At 41.7% G+C, this 18,850-nt stretch overlaps 1 protein-coding gene across 4 annotated transcripts in view; it reads right to left on the minus strand.

The window, feature by feature from the left end:
• Positions 1-18,850, minus strand: part of GTF2A2 (general transcription factor IIA subunit 2) — a 347,399-nt gene that overhangs the window by 252,522 nt on the left and 76,027 nt on the right. For all 4 annotated transcript variants that reach the window (XM_085643768.1, XM_085643769.1, XM_085643766.1 and 1 more), the window contains exon 3: positions 8,674-8,778. In XM_085643768.1, the coding sequence (XP_085499894.1) occupies positions 8,674-8,778 (105 nt within the window). The remainder of the gene's footprint in view (positions 1-8,673; positions 8,779-18,850) is intronic.

Raw genomic sequence — 18,850 nt, forward strand, 5'->3', positions numbered from 1 at the left:
TCCTCCTACGGCGCCTTCTTCCTCCTCAACTGTGTATTCTTCTCCAGTCTCTGCCCGGATGGCGGCAGCAGCTCCCATCCGTTCTCCCCCGCCACAAGCTTCCTCAAACAAAACACCTCCATCCTCTGCATCCTCGAAGCGCTTGAAACAGGACTCTCCCCCCTCTCCGGATAAGTCGCCACCTCCCATTTCTATGGAGCTTCTGCTGGAAGAGATTCGGGCTCTTCGCCCGTTTGTGGAGGAGACTAATACGAAAATGCAGCTTTTTGAAGCAAAATGGGTGTCTATGGATAACAGAATGTCTTCGGTGGAGCAGCAGGTTGTAGACATCCAAGTCAATTCTAAGCGTATTTCTTCTCTCGAAAAATCTGTTCTAGCCCTTCAGCAGCACACTGAGGATTTAGAAAACAGAAATAGGAGGAACAATCTTCGCATTTATGGTCTGCCGGAGTCTTTGGAAGGTGATGACCCTGTCACGTTTTTCTCCTCCTTCCTCTTAAAGCTTTTAGACATGCCTTCAACCACCTCTCTGAGTATACAAAGAGCCCACAGACTTGGTCCTCGTTTATCCACCTCTACTAAGCCTCGAGGAGTCATTCTTTTTTTGAAATTTACAGATTTACTTCTGGTCCTTTCTGCGGCTAGAGCTAAACGTCAAGTCTCTTGGTTGGGCCAGAGGGTCTTTCTTACTCAGGATGTTTCCAATGTCACTGCAGCCAGAAGAAAATAATTTTTGAGTCTTCATGCTCCTTTGCGCACTCTTGGTGCCAGATACGGCCTATTCCACCCCTGTACCTTCAAAGTTACCCATCAGAATCAAACTTGGACTTTTCAAGATCCTGCGGAACTTAAAAATGTTATTCATATTCAATCAAATTCTGGCATGGATACTTCTGCTTCTGGTTGAATGTTTAATCTTTCTTTTCTTGCAGGTTTTTCAATTATAATATTTGTATGCTACCGTTGTCTCTTAGATTGATAATTCGTCTTTTTGATTCTGTCTTACGATCTTCTCTTTGATGTTTTTACTTTTATTGCTGCTCACTAAGTTGTCTATTCCTTTTCTCTCTTCATTCCTTTTTCTCTCCCAAGCTTGTTATCACTTTTTAGCTGTTTCTCGATCTACATTTCCACTCTTATGCATTTCTTTCTGTGTCTATTCCATTGTCAGCACTTTTTTTATTTATTTTTCTTTATTCAGATCGATTGTTGTGTTCCCCTCTTCCCTTTTTACGAGTTGTGCTCATCGTCTCCCGTCCTGGTGCGGTCCGGTTTGGTCTCCTGGTTCCGGGAGGTCACTCTTGTTGCGTCTCTCCACTGTCCCGATATCTTCTTCGTGTCCCCTTCAGGTATGTTATGTTCAGTCGTTTTTGGATTTGTACTGTCACTTCTTGTAATTTTCTCTTTCTCCTCCCTCTCTTTTCCTTTTCCCTTCGCTCTTCTTCTTTTTATCTGCTTTCAATCTTCCTCCGTCTCCATCATTGTTTCCCCTTTTTGCTTTACACTCTTTATTTCTTCTTTCCTCTCCCTCAATTCAGCCTTCTCTTTTTCCCTTTATTCTCAGTCATTTTATGCATCTTTCTTGCTTTTTACCTGTTGTTGTAGGTATTGTTCCTGTTAATGTTCTCAGCCTTTTAAATTCAGAGTAATTTCCTGGAATGTTAAAGGTTTTATCAGCCCTATCAAACGTCAGAGGATTCTTTCCCATCTTGCTTCTTATAATCCTGACGTAGTTCTCCTACAAGAGACCCACCTTTCTGAGGCGTAGTCTCTCAAGCTAAAGCGTGGTTGGGTGGGTACGGTTTTATTCTCCCCTTCTGCTAACAAGAAAAATGGTGTTGCTATTTTAGGTCATAAAAAGTTACCATGTAAAGTGTACTACTCTAAGAGATGAAGTTGAGCTTTTGAAACCCAATGTTAGAAAGTATATCATGTTGAGTACCTGTGATTCCATGGAAAAGTATCTAACATGCTCCTTTACCTCCCATGAGAAATTTTTGCTGACCCGATTTAGGTTTAACATCTTTCATCATCTTTTAATTAGACCCACGTTGGATATTTTTAAGAAACCTGCAGCTCCCTGTGGCTGCGACGGGAAGTCTCCACAGGATATGCTGCATTTTATGTTTTTATGTACATTTTATGAATATCCACGTAGGCGATATCTTGTTACTCTTTTAAAGAAATTAAATTTTAAACAAATCAGACCTGCTTTTATGCATCTACAGCTGCTGCACCCGGATAGTGTCCTCCAGGTGCTAGAATTTTTAAAACTGACCATGAGAGTTAGAAAATGTTTAGATGAGTAACTGTAAATTACTATGAATTATCGGAAGCCCAATGCACTAATGTCCTTTTTTTTTTTGTATTGTTTTTGTCTATGCACTCTTTTAAGGAACTTATGTGTTGTATGTTATTGAGATTGATTTTGTAATCAATGTGATGTTCTTAATATGAATTGTCTATTGTTGTGTACTTTTATGGATTGAAAAATATCCAAAATAAAGTCAATCTATCTATCTACCATGTAAAGTGTTAATACAAGAAACAGACTGATGGTAGGTGGATTTTAGCTAAGATGTTAATCAACTCTATTCCCCTGACTGTGTTTAATGTTTATGGCCCTACACAACCCGACTTACTTTTTTGGCCCTCAATTACGAGCAAATGTATTCAATACAAAGATGACTTTTTCATTCTAGGTGGTGATTGTAACCAGATTGTGGATCCCTTTCTTGATCGTAAGTCAATGGTTCGATTTGTACCTCACAAACCTCACAAGCAATTTCGATACTATTTCTCAAGCACATCTCACTGATTCTTGGAGGCTTTCACATCCTGACATCCTTGACTACTCCTTTTTCTCCCCTCCGCACTCATCTTTTTCTCGCCTTGACTATATTTTTCTTTCTCTCTCTTTGTCGCAAAATTTAATTTCTTCTTCTATTGAACCTATACTCATTTCGGACCATGCTCCTATTGTAGCGGACCTTGACCTTCTTCTTCCGCATCCCAAACCTTCTCGTTGGCGATTTAACAAATCTCTTCTTACTGACCCTTTTTTCTCCTCCTCTTTCCGTTCTTTTGCTACTGATTTCTTCCTGTTAAACGACGTTTCTAACATTTCCCCCCATCTTCTCTGGGATTCCTTTAAAGCCACGGCTCGCGGGTTTGTTATTGACTTTGTCTCCAAGAAAAAGAAGCGTTTTCTTCAGAAGCAGAAAGATATTCTAGCCCACATTAAATCTTTGAAACGCGATTTCTATTCTTCCCCTAAGCTTTCCATTTCTCCGGATCTCATCCGTGCCAAACTAGAATTTAATAAATCTACTACCGATAATGCTTCGTCTATGCTTCTTCGCAGTAGCGCCCGATATTACGGTGGTCGCAATAAAGCAGGGAAGCTTTTAGCCAATTATCTCAAGTCGCGCAAGGAACGCTCTTTTATTGATTCCATTTACTCTTCTGATAATACTTTATTGCATAAAGCTCAAGACATTCTTGACCAGTTTCAGTTATTTTATCGTACTCTTTATACACCTGAATCTTCTCCCTCTTCCTCTCTTATCCAAGCTTATTTTGACAAACTTCCTAAGCCTTCGACTTCTCTTCTTAATTTCCCAGACCTGGAAGTTGATCTCTCCTTGCATTAGCTATCTACGGCTTTAAATACTCTCTCCAAAGGTAAAACTCCAGGCCCTGACAGTTTTTCAGTTGAATTTTATTTGCACTTTTCTGATCTTTTGCTTCCCAAACTTCTTTCTCTCTTTCAATCGTTTTATTTATCGGGTAAGGCAGAGGGTACATTTCAAGAAGCCACCATCTGTCTGATTCCTAAAGACGGTTGCGATCCCAAATTCTGTAAGAACTATCGCCCAATCTCTTTAGTAAATGTGGACTATAAACTGTTTGCTAAAGTACTTGCCCTACGCCTAGATCCCTTAATGCCCCTCCTCATTGGTAAAGAACAATGTGGTTTTGTTAAGGGTAGGCTTACCTCTGATAATTCTCGCCTTTTTCTTAATGTTTTAAATCAGGTCTCGTCCCTTTCTATTCCTTTAGCGGCTATTTCTGTAGATGCTGAAAAAGCCTTTGATAGAGTTGATTGGTCTTTCCTTTTTGCTTCCTTGCGTTGGCATGGTTTTGGCCCTCAGTTTATCTCTTATTTCTTTATTTTACTCTTCTCCTAAGGCTTCGGTTCTGGTCAGTGGTCAAGTTTCATCATATTTTCCTCTTCAGCGGGGTGTTCGTCAAGGTTGCCCCTTATCTCCTTTACTTTTTGTTCTTGCCCTTGAGCCCTTTTTGTCTTCTATCCGCACTAATGATTCCATTTCAGGTTTTCCTTATGGGGATAATCAATTGAAATTGTCTGCTTATGCAGACGATATACTCCTCTTTATTTCTGCTACAGAAACCTCCATTCCCCCTTTACTCTCTGAATTTGACTCTCTCTCTCAGGTCTTGGGATATAAAATCAATTGGGATAAAACCGAGATTCTTCCTCTTACAAAATGTTGTACTCCTCATGCCTTCTCCCCTACTGGTTTTGCTTGGAATAGTTCCAAAATTAAATATTTAGGAGTATGGTTTTCCAGTTCCATCTCCGCTTCAATTACCCTAAACATGTCTGCGGTTTTGTCCCGTATTGAACGTTTACTTTCTTCCTGGAACCCCCTCTTTCTCTCATGGTGGGGGCGGTTGGATTCAATCAAGAGGATGATAGCCCCCATCTTAATTTACGTTTTATCCATGTTATCCGTTCATATTCCCGCAGTCCATTTTAAACGCATGGATTCTGGTTTGTCTAGATTTCTCTGGAACAAAAAGAAATCTAGAATCTCTTTAGCGCTGCTTCGTAAGTCCAAGTCCAATGGTGGTGTCAACTTCCCAGACTTCCGTCTTTACCATAAATCATTCTCTTTTCGTCAGGCGTCCAGATGGCTTGCATCCGTTCCTTCTCCCCTCGCTCCTCTGGCTTCACATCGAACAAATATTGTTGATGCCCTTTTCTTTTGGAGAGGTTATACGTTTTTCTGCCAAGGCCCCCCACTCGTCATCTCTTTTGTTTAAACATACCTCCTCTCTTTTGAAGCCTCTTTTCAACCCTACGACTATTACTCGGGAATCTTTCCTGGATTCCACTATCTGGTATAACTCGCTCATTCTTATTAACAACAGACCCATCTTTTGGAAGTCCTGGAGGTCTTTGGGCATCATATGGGTGAACCAGTTCTTTGATGGAGCGTCTCCTTGTTCCTTTCCTCAATTCCAGATGTCTTTTCATTGTCCCCGTTCCTTCTTGCAAAAGTTTGTTACTCTGATGTCACTCATCCTCGATATTTTTTACTCTCTTCCTTCCTCTCCTTCCTTTGTTTCCCAAGCTCCTCTCCTTAAAATTCTTTAAACCCTTCCCAAAGCCTCTCTCATTTATAACTTCTTTTCATCTCCTAATCCTGATCGTCTTAAATCTAAACTGGAACTTTCTTGGGAGGCGGACTTGGGTTGTGCTTGGTCCGTTGCCTTGTGGGATAAGTTCTGGTCCAGATCTTTGAAAATTTCTCGTTCCTCCTCCCTCACTCAAACTTTATTTTATCTTTATCATAGACTGTTTCTTTCCCCACTCTCTCTAGCTCGTTTCTCTTCTTCTCCTGATTCGAATTGTTGGACATGTTCTGCCCCTAACGCTAATCTCTTCCATCTTTTATTCTGATGTCCATCTGTTTCTCACTTCTGGAATTCTGTTTGGTTATACATCTCTCGTATTTTCATACTCTCATCTCCATATTCAATATCTACCCTTTTTCTAGGCAGTTTATCTGACTCTTTAGATCTTCCTCTGCCATCTCGTGGCATATTAGATCTCATGCGGGCTATAGCCTTTCAACACATTTCCAGTAATTGGAAGTCCCTTACAAAACTCTCCGTCCGTCACTGGTTGAACTCCTTATGTCATTTTCACAGGCTTGACACCGCTTTTGCCTCCTCCTATAGTCCTCAACAGAACAGGGATCTCTTCTGGTTACCTCTTACCTCATACTTAGATCAGTTGGTTCAGAAGAATGTATCAACTACCACTTCGGAAAATTTTAAACCGCCTTGAGGGAATTACTCCTTTTTCTTCTATATCAATATCAATAGTACAGGATTTATTTATTGTTCTACTTGTTCTTCTAGTTGCTTTTTGACTGTTTTGCCTACAGCACCCATTCTTTAAAGCATAATTTTCATTATTTTTATAATCTGTTGTCACCTTTTGCCTTTCTTCCCTTTTAGTTTTCCCTCTCCTTCTCTTTCTCTCCCTTTTCCCTTCTCTCCTTAAAAACCGTATAAAATGCTTTGGCTCATTTTTTATGATATTAGTTATTTAATGTTTACTGCATTCTTATTACCTTATTGTTTCAATTTCTGCTGATATCCTTGTACTGACATTCTGTTTAATAAAGCTTTTAAACTAAAAAAAAAAAGAAAAACTCCATGCCCTCCATGAAAAAGGGCGGAACGTGTGGTCTTAAAATTAGGTGCTTAAGCATAGGATTCTGCTAGCCCAATGGCCCTCCCTAAGCTAACTATAAAAAAAATACGCAGGAATAGAACAGTATCTTTTTTCTGTTTTGCTACTGTTCAGCATTGGATCAGTAAACAAAAAAAGAATAAATGCGGGGGGGGGGATAGCAACAGAGGGGGAGCTGGAGAAAAGCAACACAGGCATTGTGGCTGCAAAGCAATACACAGGGTGCAGGTGTTGGGGAAGAGAAGCAATGGGTGAAAGCAATGTGGTGCAGACAAGGAGAAGCACATGGGTGAGAAAGCAAGGGGTGCAGAGTACATGTGGGAGAGTGCAACATGGAGGAGGCAAGAAATAAGCACCAGAAAAACAGAAAGCAAGATGGAGTGAAGAGGTAAAGAAGTATACAAGAGCGGCAGCTTGTTGGACTAAAAACAAAAAGTAACAGTGCTTGAAAGCAAGAAGTGGAAGCATGAAAGAGCCGATCAAATGTGATGGCAAAGAGGCAATGCTCCATGGGAGTGACAAACACAAGACTGACAAGCTGGGACATGAATAAGTATCAGGCAAAGGAGTGACAAGAAAACCAATCAAAGGTAAGTAATGGGCAGACTCAAAACTCTTGTATGTTCTTAGTAAGCCCACAATAGACAACGCATGCACGGTCTAGTAGGAGAGACCTAACTAGGCTTATTACTCAGCCTCCTCCATCAAATAAACGGTTTTAGTGTACACTTCAATTAAGAGTTGCTTGGAGGGGGCGGATAGGTGGGACTGCAAGTGACTTGGTGTTGACAGACCTAAACATTCTGGCTCAAGAAACACTGGACTGGTTTTACTGAGTGTGAATCCTGATCCAGAAAAACCATGGCTGTGAGAGGGGCATGGGCTGGAGGCACAGGCACCCACCCGTCTCCTCCAGCACTATAAGGGGATTAGATAACTCCTCCAAATACAAGTGTGCAGCACCACACCCTCCAAAACGCCCTACCCTCACACAAAAACCCCTCAACCAACCAAAACACTGTACCCTCCCACAAATACCCCTTAACCCACACAAGCCATCCCCAAGGATAGATTGTACTTCCACAGAGCAGGTGGTAATATATCTGTGCAACATGTGCAAAATTACCTAGTAATCCAAGGTCAGGCTTCTTATTTCCCATTCAGGAGACTTTAACTCGTGATCTCTGTTAAACTACAGGGAGATATTGGTTGGGAAAATACTTCCAGCCACAGTACCGCCCAGACAAATTAGTAGGTATCTCATTATGGAAGCCTTGGCAGGTTCCAGCACGTGAGCAAAGGCACTGAAGTGCATGCAGACTATACAGACCAAAAGACTAACAATCTTATTCTAAATTCAGCGCTAACCTTAATCCTGGTGAAAACCAGAGTTTACTCCAGAATCCTGATTACCACCAATGTAGTAATTTCGTACTTGTTCCCCACACAAGTTTCTCCAGGTAAAACATGGGGGACTTTGAGCAGACAAAGAAACGGCACATTAGGAGTTTAGCACCAAAACACCAGTGTTACTGTATTATCCTCAATATAAGGTGTGGACTTCGGAACGGGGAGGGAATACCGCACCTGAAAAATGCCATGGCCAGCACTTCTGGTATGTACCACAGCGCAAAATCTCTCTAAATCGTGGGTTAGATATCATTACACAAGAACTCTGGTTGCAGTATTTAGAGTGGTTCCACATCAGAAAGCAAAAATACTGCCTCCCATTCTCCATTCTGAGCCGGAAATCACAATGTTCATTTTAATGCACGCATTTGATCAGGATTTACCAAGCAAAACGTGTCCACAAAGAAAAATGCAGTATTACCGTACAAGTTGTTATCTTGATGCCGCACAAATGCTTACTTGCTTCTGAATAGGGGTTAACACAGTATGTGCAATTGGAACCCCAACTGCAACTGTGTTTAAGACAGAAAATGTTGACAAAGTTGCTACATAGATATATATTTGAACACCATCTGGAAAGACTGAATTGCTGAGAAAGTTTAATCGTAGAAAACTTCCATCATCTTTTTACTTGCCTGGAAGATCAAGAGACCAGCAAACACAGCCACCATTTTGCTTGCATAGTTTATAAGAAATACAATTTTAGACATTCTCAATGCCTGTAGCGTTAATTCTTTCACATTATTCCTCACCCTAAAGTTGACTCTGTTCCTGACCCGTTGTGCCAATGCTGTGTTTATTGCCTTGTCAAACTGAAGAAGAACTTGAAGGGCCACTGTAGGATTGATCTGTTGGGACTAGGAGACAAATTGAAAGACATTTAATATCCTTACTGTAACATGTAATACACTAAAAAAATAACAGTTTGATAAAGATATCAATTTTAAGCGTGTATGCTGCCTAACAGAAATAATTCTTTATTTACAATGCCAACAGCATACCGCTGGTGCGGAGTTAGCCAAGGTTTGCAGTTGTCTTAAACCAAAAAAAATAGCAATGTAAGATTTTTAATCCATTGACCAATTTCTTTAAACTGACAAAAGGTGTACTCTATAAGATGTGGTCACAAAAAAAAATGAAGATGTTCTTTACAAGTTCTCACTAACCATGATCCATTTCCTACATGTTTTCACCCAACAGGGTTGGAAAATCTCACGTTAGGAATGAATAATTGGGAGGTCACTTAGAAAGGATAGTAAATACCAAAATAACCATTAATATACATTTTCCCTTGTTTAGTTTGGACTCAACTGAAAGGCATTATGGAGAACAACAGAACTGGCGCCTAGCTGTTCACTGCTCTGTCAAAAAGAGAAGTGAAAAACCAGGTACTGGTGCAGTGAAGATCCAGACTCGAACTTAGATGTTCTAGTGAACCATCATCTGCAGGAGGGCAATGGACACTGGAATGGCGGCTGGTTGACTGATATATCACCCACCTTTTACCACCTCTCTCAGATCTCCATAGAACAGGAGGCGGAGGAGGTTTGTGTGCAGCTGGCACTCTTATGCTACCAACCATCACCTCTCGACATCTGGCAGCGAATTAGAGTTCACACTAGGAGCAGCTCTCAAAAAGCTAATGTAATCAAGATTAGATGAACTTTGCCCCAGGCTTGCGCCTTCCCATGAACACAAAATAAGGCACACCCATTACTTTATTAAGACTTTCCTCAAACTAATTCCCCCTTTAACAGTTAACAGAGTACACTATTTGACAACCCCACTGAACTGCTACACTTCTCCACTGGAATCAGGATCCAACAGGGAATCCTTTTGGGCCACACAGCAAACTTGGCAAGATACAGTCTCGCTTTCACAATGGCAAATTGTGGCTCATTGTCAGACACTTTATTCTTCTGGAATCCCTCACTGGCAAAGACATCATGCAGGAATGTGAAGTACCCTACCATTTTGACCTCTGTCAGTTTGGAAAACAGTCCACCGGAACAATACTGACCAGGTCTTATTTGGTACCACTGAAAAAAGCCTGGTTATATGGATGATTTTGAACTTGCACCAGAGCACTCTAACTACGTTCACCAAACAAGTCTTCACGGAATTGTTGATGGAGGTTAGATAGATTACACTAACTTACCTAGAACTAAATTTCACCTGTGGCCAACATAAATACTCTTGGGCATGCCTCTTGGTGTCAACAGGCCAACATGGCTATCATGACTTGTTTTTTAGTCCATACAGAGGCATAATTTTGTCATCTCTAGCCAAAACTTCATTCTTCCCAGCAAGTTCAAGTATTTTGGAAAAACCCTTAAGCTTATCCTGCAGCTTATGTTCCCAGGACGACTCGCACATGATGTACACTAACAGCGTTGATGGATGCATATTCCTCTATTTCAGCAATCAACTTTCGTGATGGCACCAAACACACCCATCCTCCATGGTAAATGCAACTCCACACTCAGTTTCTTGACCCATAACATTCTCCTCTTCCTTGTAGGGTAACCTAGACGTACAGTTAACATTGAATGTTTTTCCATGCTGGTATATACTGAATCTTGTAATGGTACAACTGTAATTTAGCAGCTAACCAAGTCAACTTCACTGTTAACACGTAGCCACCACCTGGAGACATGTTTACCAAAGGTTTGTTTCTGTACAACAAACTTTTGCACCCCACAAAAACATTCTGAAGTGTTCAACCATCCAAACACACGCAAGTAGCTCTCCTTCAGTTACAGAATAATTCTGTTCTGCTGGATTAGCGGCCATTTCACAGCTTAGCAAACACATTCTTGACACCAGTGTATGCCCTCTGGTGACTGCTGTCTTTTTTTAGGGACTATTGCCCCCCCCCCCCCCCTGCTGTCCCAGCTCCTTCCCCACTGGTATTTCGCCAACTCCAACTGCAGCACTGTTTAATTATGCGCTGTAGCGCAAGTAGGGAATTGTCAGACTCCAAAATAAAGGCAGCACAACGTCCAAATACCGGTCTGCTGGTCTCAATATCTACAACTAACTCCCTTATCTCAATCACGCTCCATCAGGTCCACTATTAAACAACAATTGCTTGTATCCGCACCAACGATACACTCCTTCCCAAGGACAAATGGTTTCCAACACAGTGCCAGAGCAATTTCCCGCAAATTCTACAAAAACACAATCTTGAATATCATTCCAACAAAATAGCATTTTATTTTTTAACAGGTAAACCAATTTCTCGCCTTGATCAGTATAGTCCTCAACAAATTTAGAATACAATTACGTTTACCTCAAGAATGATACTAACAGTTCTTTGGATAGGGACACTAAGGCTTCCACAATAGCGCTGTCATGAATTATCTTGGGTTTAATTCCAATTTGCCAGGACCTGCGTCCAACCTTCCGCAGGTGGCCAATACCACAAGACACAGCCTTCAACCATCTACGAAGGATTTGGCTGCACTGCCTTGCTTCTGGCCAGCCCGTGCACCCAAATCTCGATGAGCAGTCTACGCCCACTGTGCACAGACTTAAGCCATACACAGCAGGGGTCAGCCGTAGAGCCTGGCACTCAACTGTGAGGGCAGCCAACTTCTGCTGTTCATTGGCAAGTGGTGTTAGTTGGAGGGCATCGGTCATTTGCAAGGCCCTGCGCCCTACCCTTCACAGACAGTAAACCTCTGGTGCATGCAGCCTTTCACCGTAAGCTTGTAGGGTTGGTTGTGGGCTTGGATCGCTGCCACGCCCTCCTCCCACTTCAGCACATGCAGACAACCACCACATGTGGCTGTTAATGAAGCACTGAATATTTTATTTAATTTAAATTGTTGTCATTTAATAATCAAAGATTGTTTTAGCACAAAATGATATAGGCACAAGATGTTATTGTAATAGATGTTGGTACCATCTAAAAATGACGCATTATTTGCAATTCTCAATTTACAGTTATCCCTGACGAAGGGCTGGATATAAGCCCGAAATGCACTGGGTTCTAAATAAAGAAATGCTGCTCTGAACTACTCAGTGTATTTGGATCGTATTTTCTGAAGAAGTCCAGATGGGCGCACGGTAATATGAGAAGTTTCCAAAATACAGCACGTTATATATGTGGATTCGACAAGTGAGATGAAGAAATTTTGGCAAACATTTATGAACACTATTGGATGAATTCTGAGCAAGGATAAATGGCTAAAAAAATAGGTTGGATCTGGTATCCATTAAATGCAGTGCGTCTGGGAGTGGAGCGTGTACTACTCACTCCCCGCATGTTTGTATTTCTCAAAGTGCATTCAGGGCTAGGCACAGCCCAGTCCCGCACACAATTCATAACGTTTGTTGAAAATGGACTACATAAAATGGATTATAATGTGTGAAACACGGTGTGCATACCACCTCTTTCATGGTTTCTATATAATTGCCCTACGTTGGTTTTTGCACCCGGTATTAAGTCAAATTTGAATGAAGGACTATTTACATTCAAGACTCCACATATGGTGAAACAACAAGTTCAGAGTAAGATTAGAGGACGGCGGTAACGAGAGAGGAAACGCATAGACTGAATGTAATTTGGTCATATGTTATGACTTTTGACATTTTGCATACAAGTATTTTGTTTAGTGTCGAGTTTAATGATAGTACGGATTACCCAATGAGCATTCGAGTGCACTATGGGTAATGTAGTTCACACAGTAGTTTGTAAGGGGCCAGGCGATTAATTTGTGGCTGTGGAAGGGGGGTGGAGCACGAACGGTCTAAAATTGAGGATTTTTACACGGGGGATAAACAACTGCCTGTAGCGCATGCCGCGTGGGGAAAGATGATTGAGCAAGCAGGTATGCCCGGACTTCAGATGATTTAAAGGGGTGTAACGTAACACAAAGTTTTGGAATATAAAGAAGGCAAGAGCATATGTAAGCGTCTTTTGCACCTGTCAAGAGAGAGACATGAAAGCGGTAGTTGCGCGAAAGAAAGGGAGGAGAAATAGTGCTGGCATGCATATGTGATTTGAGTAAAGCAAGAATAGTTGAATTGAGGAGGGGAAGAGAATGTGATTTCATCGACGGGTGCAAGATGATGTTATAGGAAATGTCGTTTGAGGGAAACTTCTAAAGGTTGATATGAGAGGGAATGTGGGATGTTACATGGATCACTTTAAAGTTATTCTCCTTGAATTTAGATTGTCCTTAAATTGCGTTTCTGGGTGAGTGATGAATATGAGCAACAGAATTTTGAAGATTTACCACATGGGGTTTGTCTCTTAATTTAATTTAAATTGTTGTCATTTAATAATCAAAGATTTTTTTAGCACAAAATGATATATGCACAAGATGTTATTGTAATAGATGTTGGTACTATCTAAAAATGACGCATTATTTGCAATTCTCAATTTACAGTTACTCCTGACGAAGGGCTGGATATAAGCCCGAAATGCATTGGGTTCTAAATAAAGAAATGCTGCTCTGAACTACTCAGTGTATTTGGATCGTATTTTCTGAAGAAGTCCGGATGGGCGCACGTTAATATGAGAAGTTTCTAAAATACAGCACGTTATATATGTGGATTGGACAAGTGAGATGATGAAATTTTGGCAAACATTTATGAACACTATTGGATGAATTCTGAGCAAGGATAAATGGTTAAAAAAATAGGTTGGATCTGGTATCCATTAAATGCAGTGCGTCTGGGAGTGGAGCGTGTACTACGGGAGGGAGTTTAAAGGTGGAGGGGGGGGGGGGGGGGGGTTCATGAGTTTTATATTTTTCCAACACTAAGTCAGTGCTGGATTTACAAATCTGCACATCTCGGTCCTGATATCTCTAAAGTTTAATCTGTCGATGCCTAACCCAAGCCTATTTTTAAATGCTAATAAAAAAAAAGAAACATGGATTTTCATCAAACCACCAAAGAATTGAAGTTCTACCTTCATGTCATATTTGGTGTAATACCATTCAGCTGTTACTGTATCGTAGAGTCAAGAATTCTATAGGAATTAAAATGGAAAATTTACTTTTTTGGAGCTATCCCTTCTTTATATTGGCCCGTACTAGACGGATCTACAATAAACTTGCCATGAAAAACCCAGAGAGGATGTACCTTAAAATATATATATTTTTTTTAAATGTGTGCAGATTGGTAAAAAACAAAAGCACCTGAGTTAAGAAACATTTCGCCTTTCCTATCGAAATGGACTTAACCATAAGTACACTGGTGCTACCAGCGTCAGTGTGCTATAGCTAGATCAATACAGAGAGCGAGACGCTAAACGCATTATAAAGCTTGTCACAAATTATAATTTGATTTCACATATTTAAAGTAATTTCATTCATAGTGGTCAGTGTCCATAAGTAAGGAATGAAGAAGTGCATTTACGATATTTACATCATCATTAACTTAGCCAGTTAACAATTCAGCTAGACAGAACCTGTGAGTGGTGTGGGCACTAGGTCTTTAATTTACTTTGTCATAGTGTTGTTCATTGCTGTTTGCAGGATCACAATGTTGGTTCATTTTAGGGGTCATTTGCTGTATAAATCAAAACTGTGTTTATTGAGCAAACCAACAGCAGCAGGTGATGAATCTTTGCGAGATTTGGTTGACGAGTGGGTTGGGGGTCAAGTTAGCAGGTGGGGCCAGATCGCAGAAGCACAATACCTATCAAGATACTCTGAGTCTCAGGGCCTCTAAACAGTAGAGAGCACCAGTGTCAACATTAGTTGTGGCACGGATATGTTGTTCTTAGCATCTGTGGAAAGTCTCCTTCTTGCTACCATGCAGTGAGTTGCTCAAGTGTTCATTGACTCTGAAGGGGCATTAGGGTCCCGCTCTGATGAAATCTTCCGGGAACTCAACCTTCACTGCATCCCGTATGTCCAGAGTATACTTCTGCTCTGTGTTCTGGTTTCCCAATAGGCGAGGATTAATAGTTTGAGGAAACTTGTGATCAACCGCAGTTTCAGTCATTAGTACCTATCCAGCATATCTTGGCACTTGTATCCAGGACTGGAGACCTTCAATTGCAGTAGAAGCACAATAATCCTGCAAAACTCAAGAGTCCAACATCCTGTTTGGCGTCCAATGAGGTGGTATCCACTAACCATCTGGAAACCTACTGTGACAGTGCTACCACAAAGTATAATTGAAGTACAGGACTACCATCCCCTCCTTGCTGGGGGATGGTCAGTTTGCGCAGTGCTACTACTCTGTAACAGCCCCCACTTATGTCAAATCTATAAAGGAGTCTGTTCTTTAAAAGGACCAAGGGTATGTTGGTAAAATACAGAAGACTATGTAGCACTACCATTTTAGTGAGTGACATCCTACCATTAAACGAGAGTGGGAAAGACTTACTGAAATGTACGCATCTCTTTAGCACTCTCGAAGTCTTCTCTACATTGTCCTATCACATTCGGATCAATATGATCATTCTGTATACTTCGATAGTGGAACACAGTGCATCCCGATCCGAAGTTTCTGGGATTAGTCAATTCTCTCTCCACTGTCAACTGTGGTCTTGTTCGGTAGAAGAACCTTAGTATATAGTTCAGGGAGTGCCCTAAATACTTCCAGCCTGTTAACTGTTGACATAAATCCCAAATCGATGTACCCAACATACACCAATACATCATCAGCATTTAGTGAAACTGTGCCTTATTTGCCCTCCCTTCAAACAGTGGTTTGCAAGGGGTCCATCACCAATGGAAAGATCAGTGAGGAGAGAAGCAATTCCTGCCTAGTACCTCTGTTGATTAGGCAAGTTTCTGAAATCAGTCTGCCCATAACAACCTATATCATCATTTGTGCACGTAGAAATGATATCCGATGCCTTATACAATCCTCGGGGACCAGTTGCCTCAGTACCACAAACAGGCACAGCGTAGTGTTTAGGGCTGGGGGCATCTGGCTAGTTTTTAGGGGTCGGGGGGGGGGGGGATTGGAGGAGTTTTTAGGGCGGGGGGGAAGGAATAAGAAGTTTTTAGGGCTACGGGTGGGGTTGGGGTACTTGTTAGGGCTCTGTGAGGAGTCGGGGTCGTTGTTAGGGTTAAGGGCATAGGGTGGGATCTTTACCACACACCCCTATACCAGTCATGCCTTTATCAAGAAATTGCATTGTAAAGGCATGCATGGTAAAGGCATGCGTTGTTCAGGTGCATTCGTGGTTTAGGCGGCGTAGTAGAGACACATGTGGTTTAGCTATACGTGCCTCGGTCATATAACCATCTTAAACACATGAAACAGATGCCTAATACTTGGTGATATGTTGCGTCCCAGGGCAAACGTTCTCATAGGGGTGTATGGCCAATGCTAAATGATCCAGTAAACAATTAGTCTATCTTGTTAACAATTTTATGATCGATGTTCAGAATACTGTTTCTAGGTGATCTTTGCCACATTAGGTGTATAGATAATTAATGCTTCATAGTCCGAAAGGAGGCGGATGCACTTCATTACGAGGCAGAGGGGAATCTCTGCAAACCCCCCGTATCTCCTTTGAGCCCAAATTATATACGCATTTCGTTAAACTAGTCCAACAACATGAACACCCCTGCGCCACAAAGTGATTACTCCTAAACCCGTGAGAAAATAGATTCTCCAGACACTGCAACGTTTATCCGATGACCTGGACCACTTCATACTCTCTATTCCCACATCCGGACTAGCGCTGGAACAAACGCCGTGGGAAAACACTCCCCTTCTATCTCACCTCCCTCCTACCCAATCACCTGAGCTCGGTCCAATCGGGTCTAACCCTTGCTCCTTGCAAATTCCGCACCACTTCCTCGCAGCTACCTATTTGGAACAAACAACTCTTGCACATTTTCCCTTCCCAGTTCTCGTTTACCCCAGTGTTTATATTACGGGATAGACGCAAACCGCTCCAGTCTCCTTCCCTAATTTTCACCCGATCCCTCCCACAAACAGATCAGCTGACAACCAAGTGTGACTTTGTATTCTTGTTTAGAATACGGTTTCTTTCTGATACACTGCTTCACTTCCACTATTTACCACAATGATTTGTCTTGTTACGTGTGCTGTTCGCAATGAAAACCCCCCAAAAATTTTACAAAGAAAAAGTTAAGCCTTCATGGTCGAGTCTGGTAGTCTCGCTTTTCCGACGGCTACAATGTACATGTAGAACGGCACTGAGGGCCACCACAAGTCACATAGAACTCTTCCCGAAGCCTGCCGACACCAGTGTTAGGTCTCGCCGAGTCAGCGCGCATGTGCTGCTCGGAGAGACTTTAGTAGGTGAGTTTTTAAAGTGCTGGCTGGCGACAAGCTTGCGTTCACGTGAGTGTGTACGTGCGAACCGCCAGCCTTCAGCGCCCCTCCCCTCCGCGATCTTTATTTACTTTACTTATAATGTTGTTGCATCAAAGCTGCCGCTTTACTTTTTTTCTCTTTATTTACTTTACTTATAATGTCGGCACCCAAGCTTTAGCTTTACACATCATAAGCTAAAGCGCAGGTGCCGCAATTACTTCAAGAGTAAAATCATTTTTTCTATTTCTTTACTTTTTAACCATTCGCGGCACCCGCGCTTTAGCTTACTTAAGATGTTTAACGCTAAAGGTGAGTGCCATCATTGTAACAAAAGTAGAAAAAAAAGTGGCGGCCATCATTTGAGTCCTTGACAATTTATGTGCCCGTGTTTCAGGAGTGTGTTTTTTTGACCCGGTTGTCCCACAGCCAGCTTGCGCTGCAGGGTATCTACACGCCCTATTGTTTTGATCTTGTTGAGGAACATTGGAGTCCTTGTTATACTACATATTAACTCAGCCTCTTACCCGCAGTTTAGCAAGTATTTTTAATGCTTCCTGTTAAAACCTGACAATTAACGATGGACTATTGGCAGGGTACACCACTGGTCCATTTTAAAAGGTCACCCTACTAGGTTTGCATCGCACATGAGCTTACTGGTCTGCTTGGGCACGAATGAAACTTAGTAGGCTTGGTGGCGCAATGGGTGGTCTCTAGCCAAGGAAGTCATTTTCAGACCCCCCCCCCTACATACACACACTCCATGCTTATGTACTTTTCACATTTCTGGCAGTGCCCAGGTGGGCTCAACGCCATGTTTTTGTTCCTAAGCCTGGCTCAAGTACATGAGCATGGTGTCTGGACATTCGTTATTTATACAATAAGTTATTATTTATCTTCGGCACTTTTTTTTTTTTATCGGATAGTTCTCTTAAGCTGTGTAAAATATGCTTTTGATTTTCACTGTTGAGTAGGGCGTTTTACTGTCCAGTATATTGGCTTCAATTTCTAATATATGGTGAGTGCCTTCAGACTAGACTTGCGTGTTAGAACTGTGCACACTGGTTGTGTGATTTACTGTAATTGGAACTTTTAGTGCGATACTGTAATGTCGTTCATCACAAAGTAGTTGTGTTAATTACTTTGATTAAAATGTCTTTACGCTCAAACCTAGTCAAGAGCCGTCTCTAGAAAGGCGGGTGAGGTGATGCTATGAGAAGAGGATTTGCCCGATGAGTGATTGTTGCATCAAGGACGTGTGGTTATTTGTTCACCTCGCTCCCATGTTTATTGGGAAATGTTGCTGTTTTATCTGTTACTGTGCTGCTGCAAGTAGTAATAACAAGCATTGGCATAGCCAATAGGTCTCGCTTTTGGGACCTTATAAGTATTTAGTTATGCAGCACAACATCAACTGTTGCATGGCTAAACACTTATAAGGTCCCAAAGGCGAGACCTATTGGCTATGCCAATGCTTGTTCTTCATAGCCCACTGAGAGATTAAGATACACCATGGATGTTTTGTATGGTCAATGAGTTTTACAGGGCTACTGCCTGTTCTAGTGAGGCTGAGTTTATGGGGTAGGGGGTGCACTCTCCGGTTGATCAAAAAATGTTTTTCAAGGAAATCTATCGGTGCTGCAGCAAGCAAGAGCTGTCAACAGTTGC

Source organism: Triturus cristatus, chromosome 3_1 (assembly GCF_964204655.1).
Source record: "Triturus cristatus chromosome 3_1, aTriCri1.1, whole genome shotgun sequence".
NCBI lineage: Eukaryota > Metazoa > Chordata > Amphibia > Caudata > Salamandridae > Triturus > Triturus cristatus.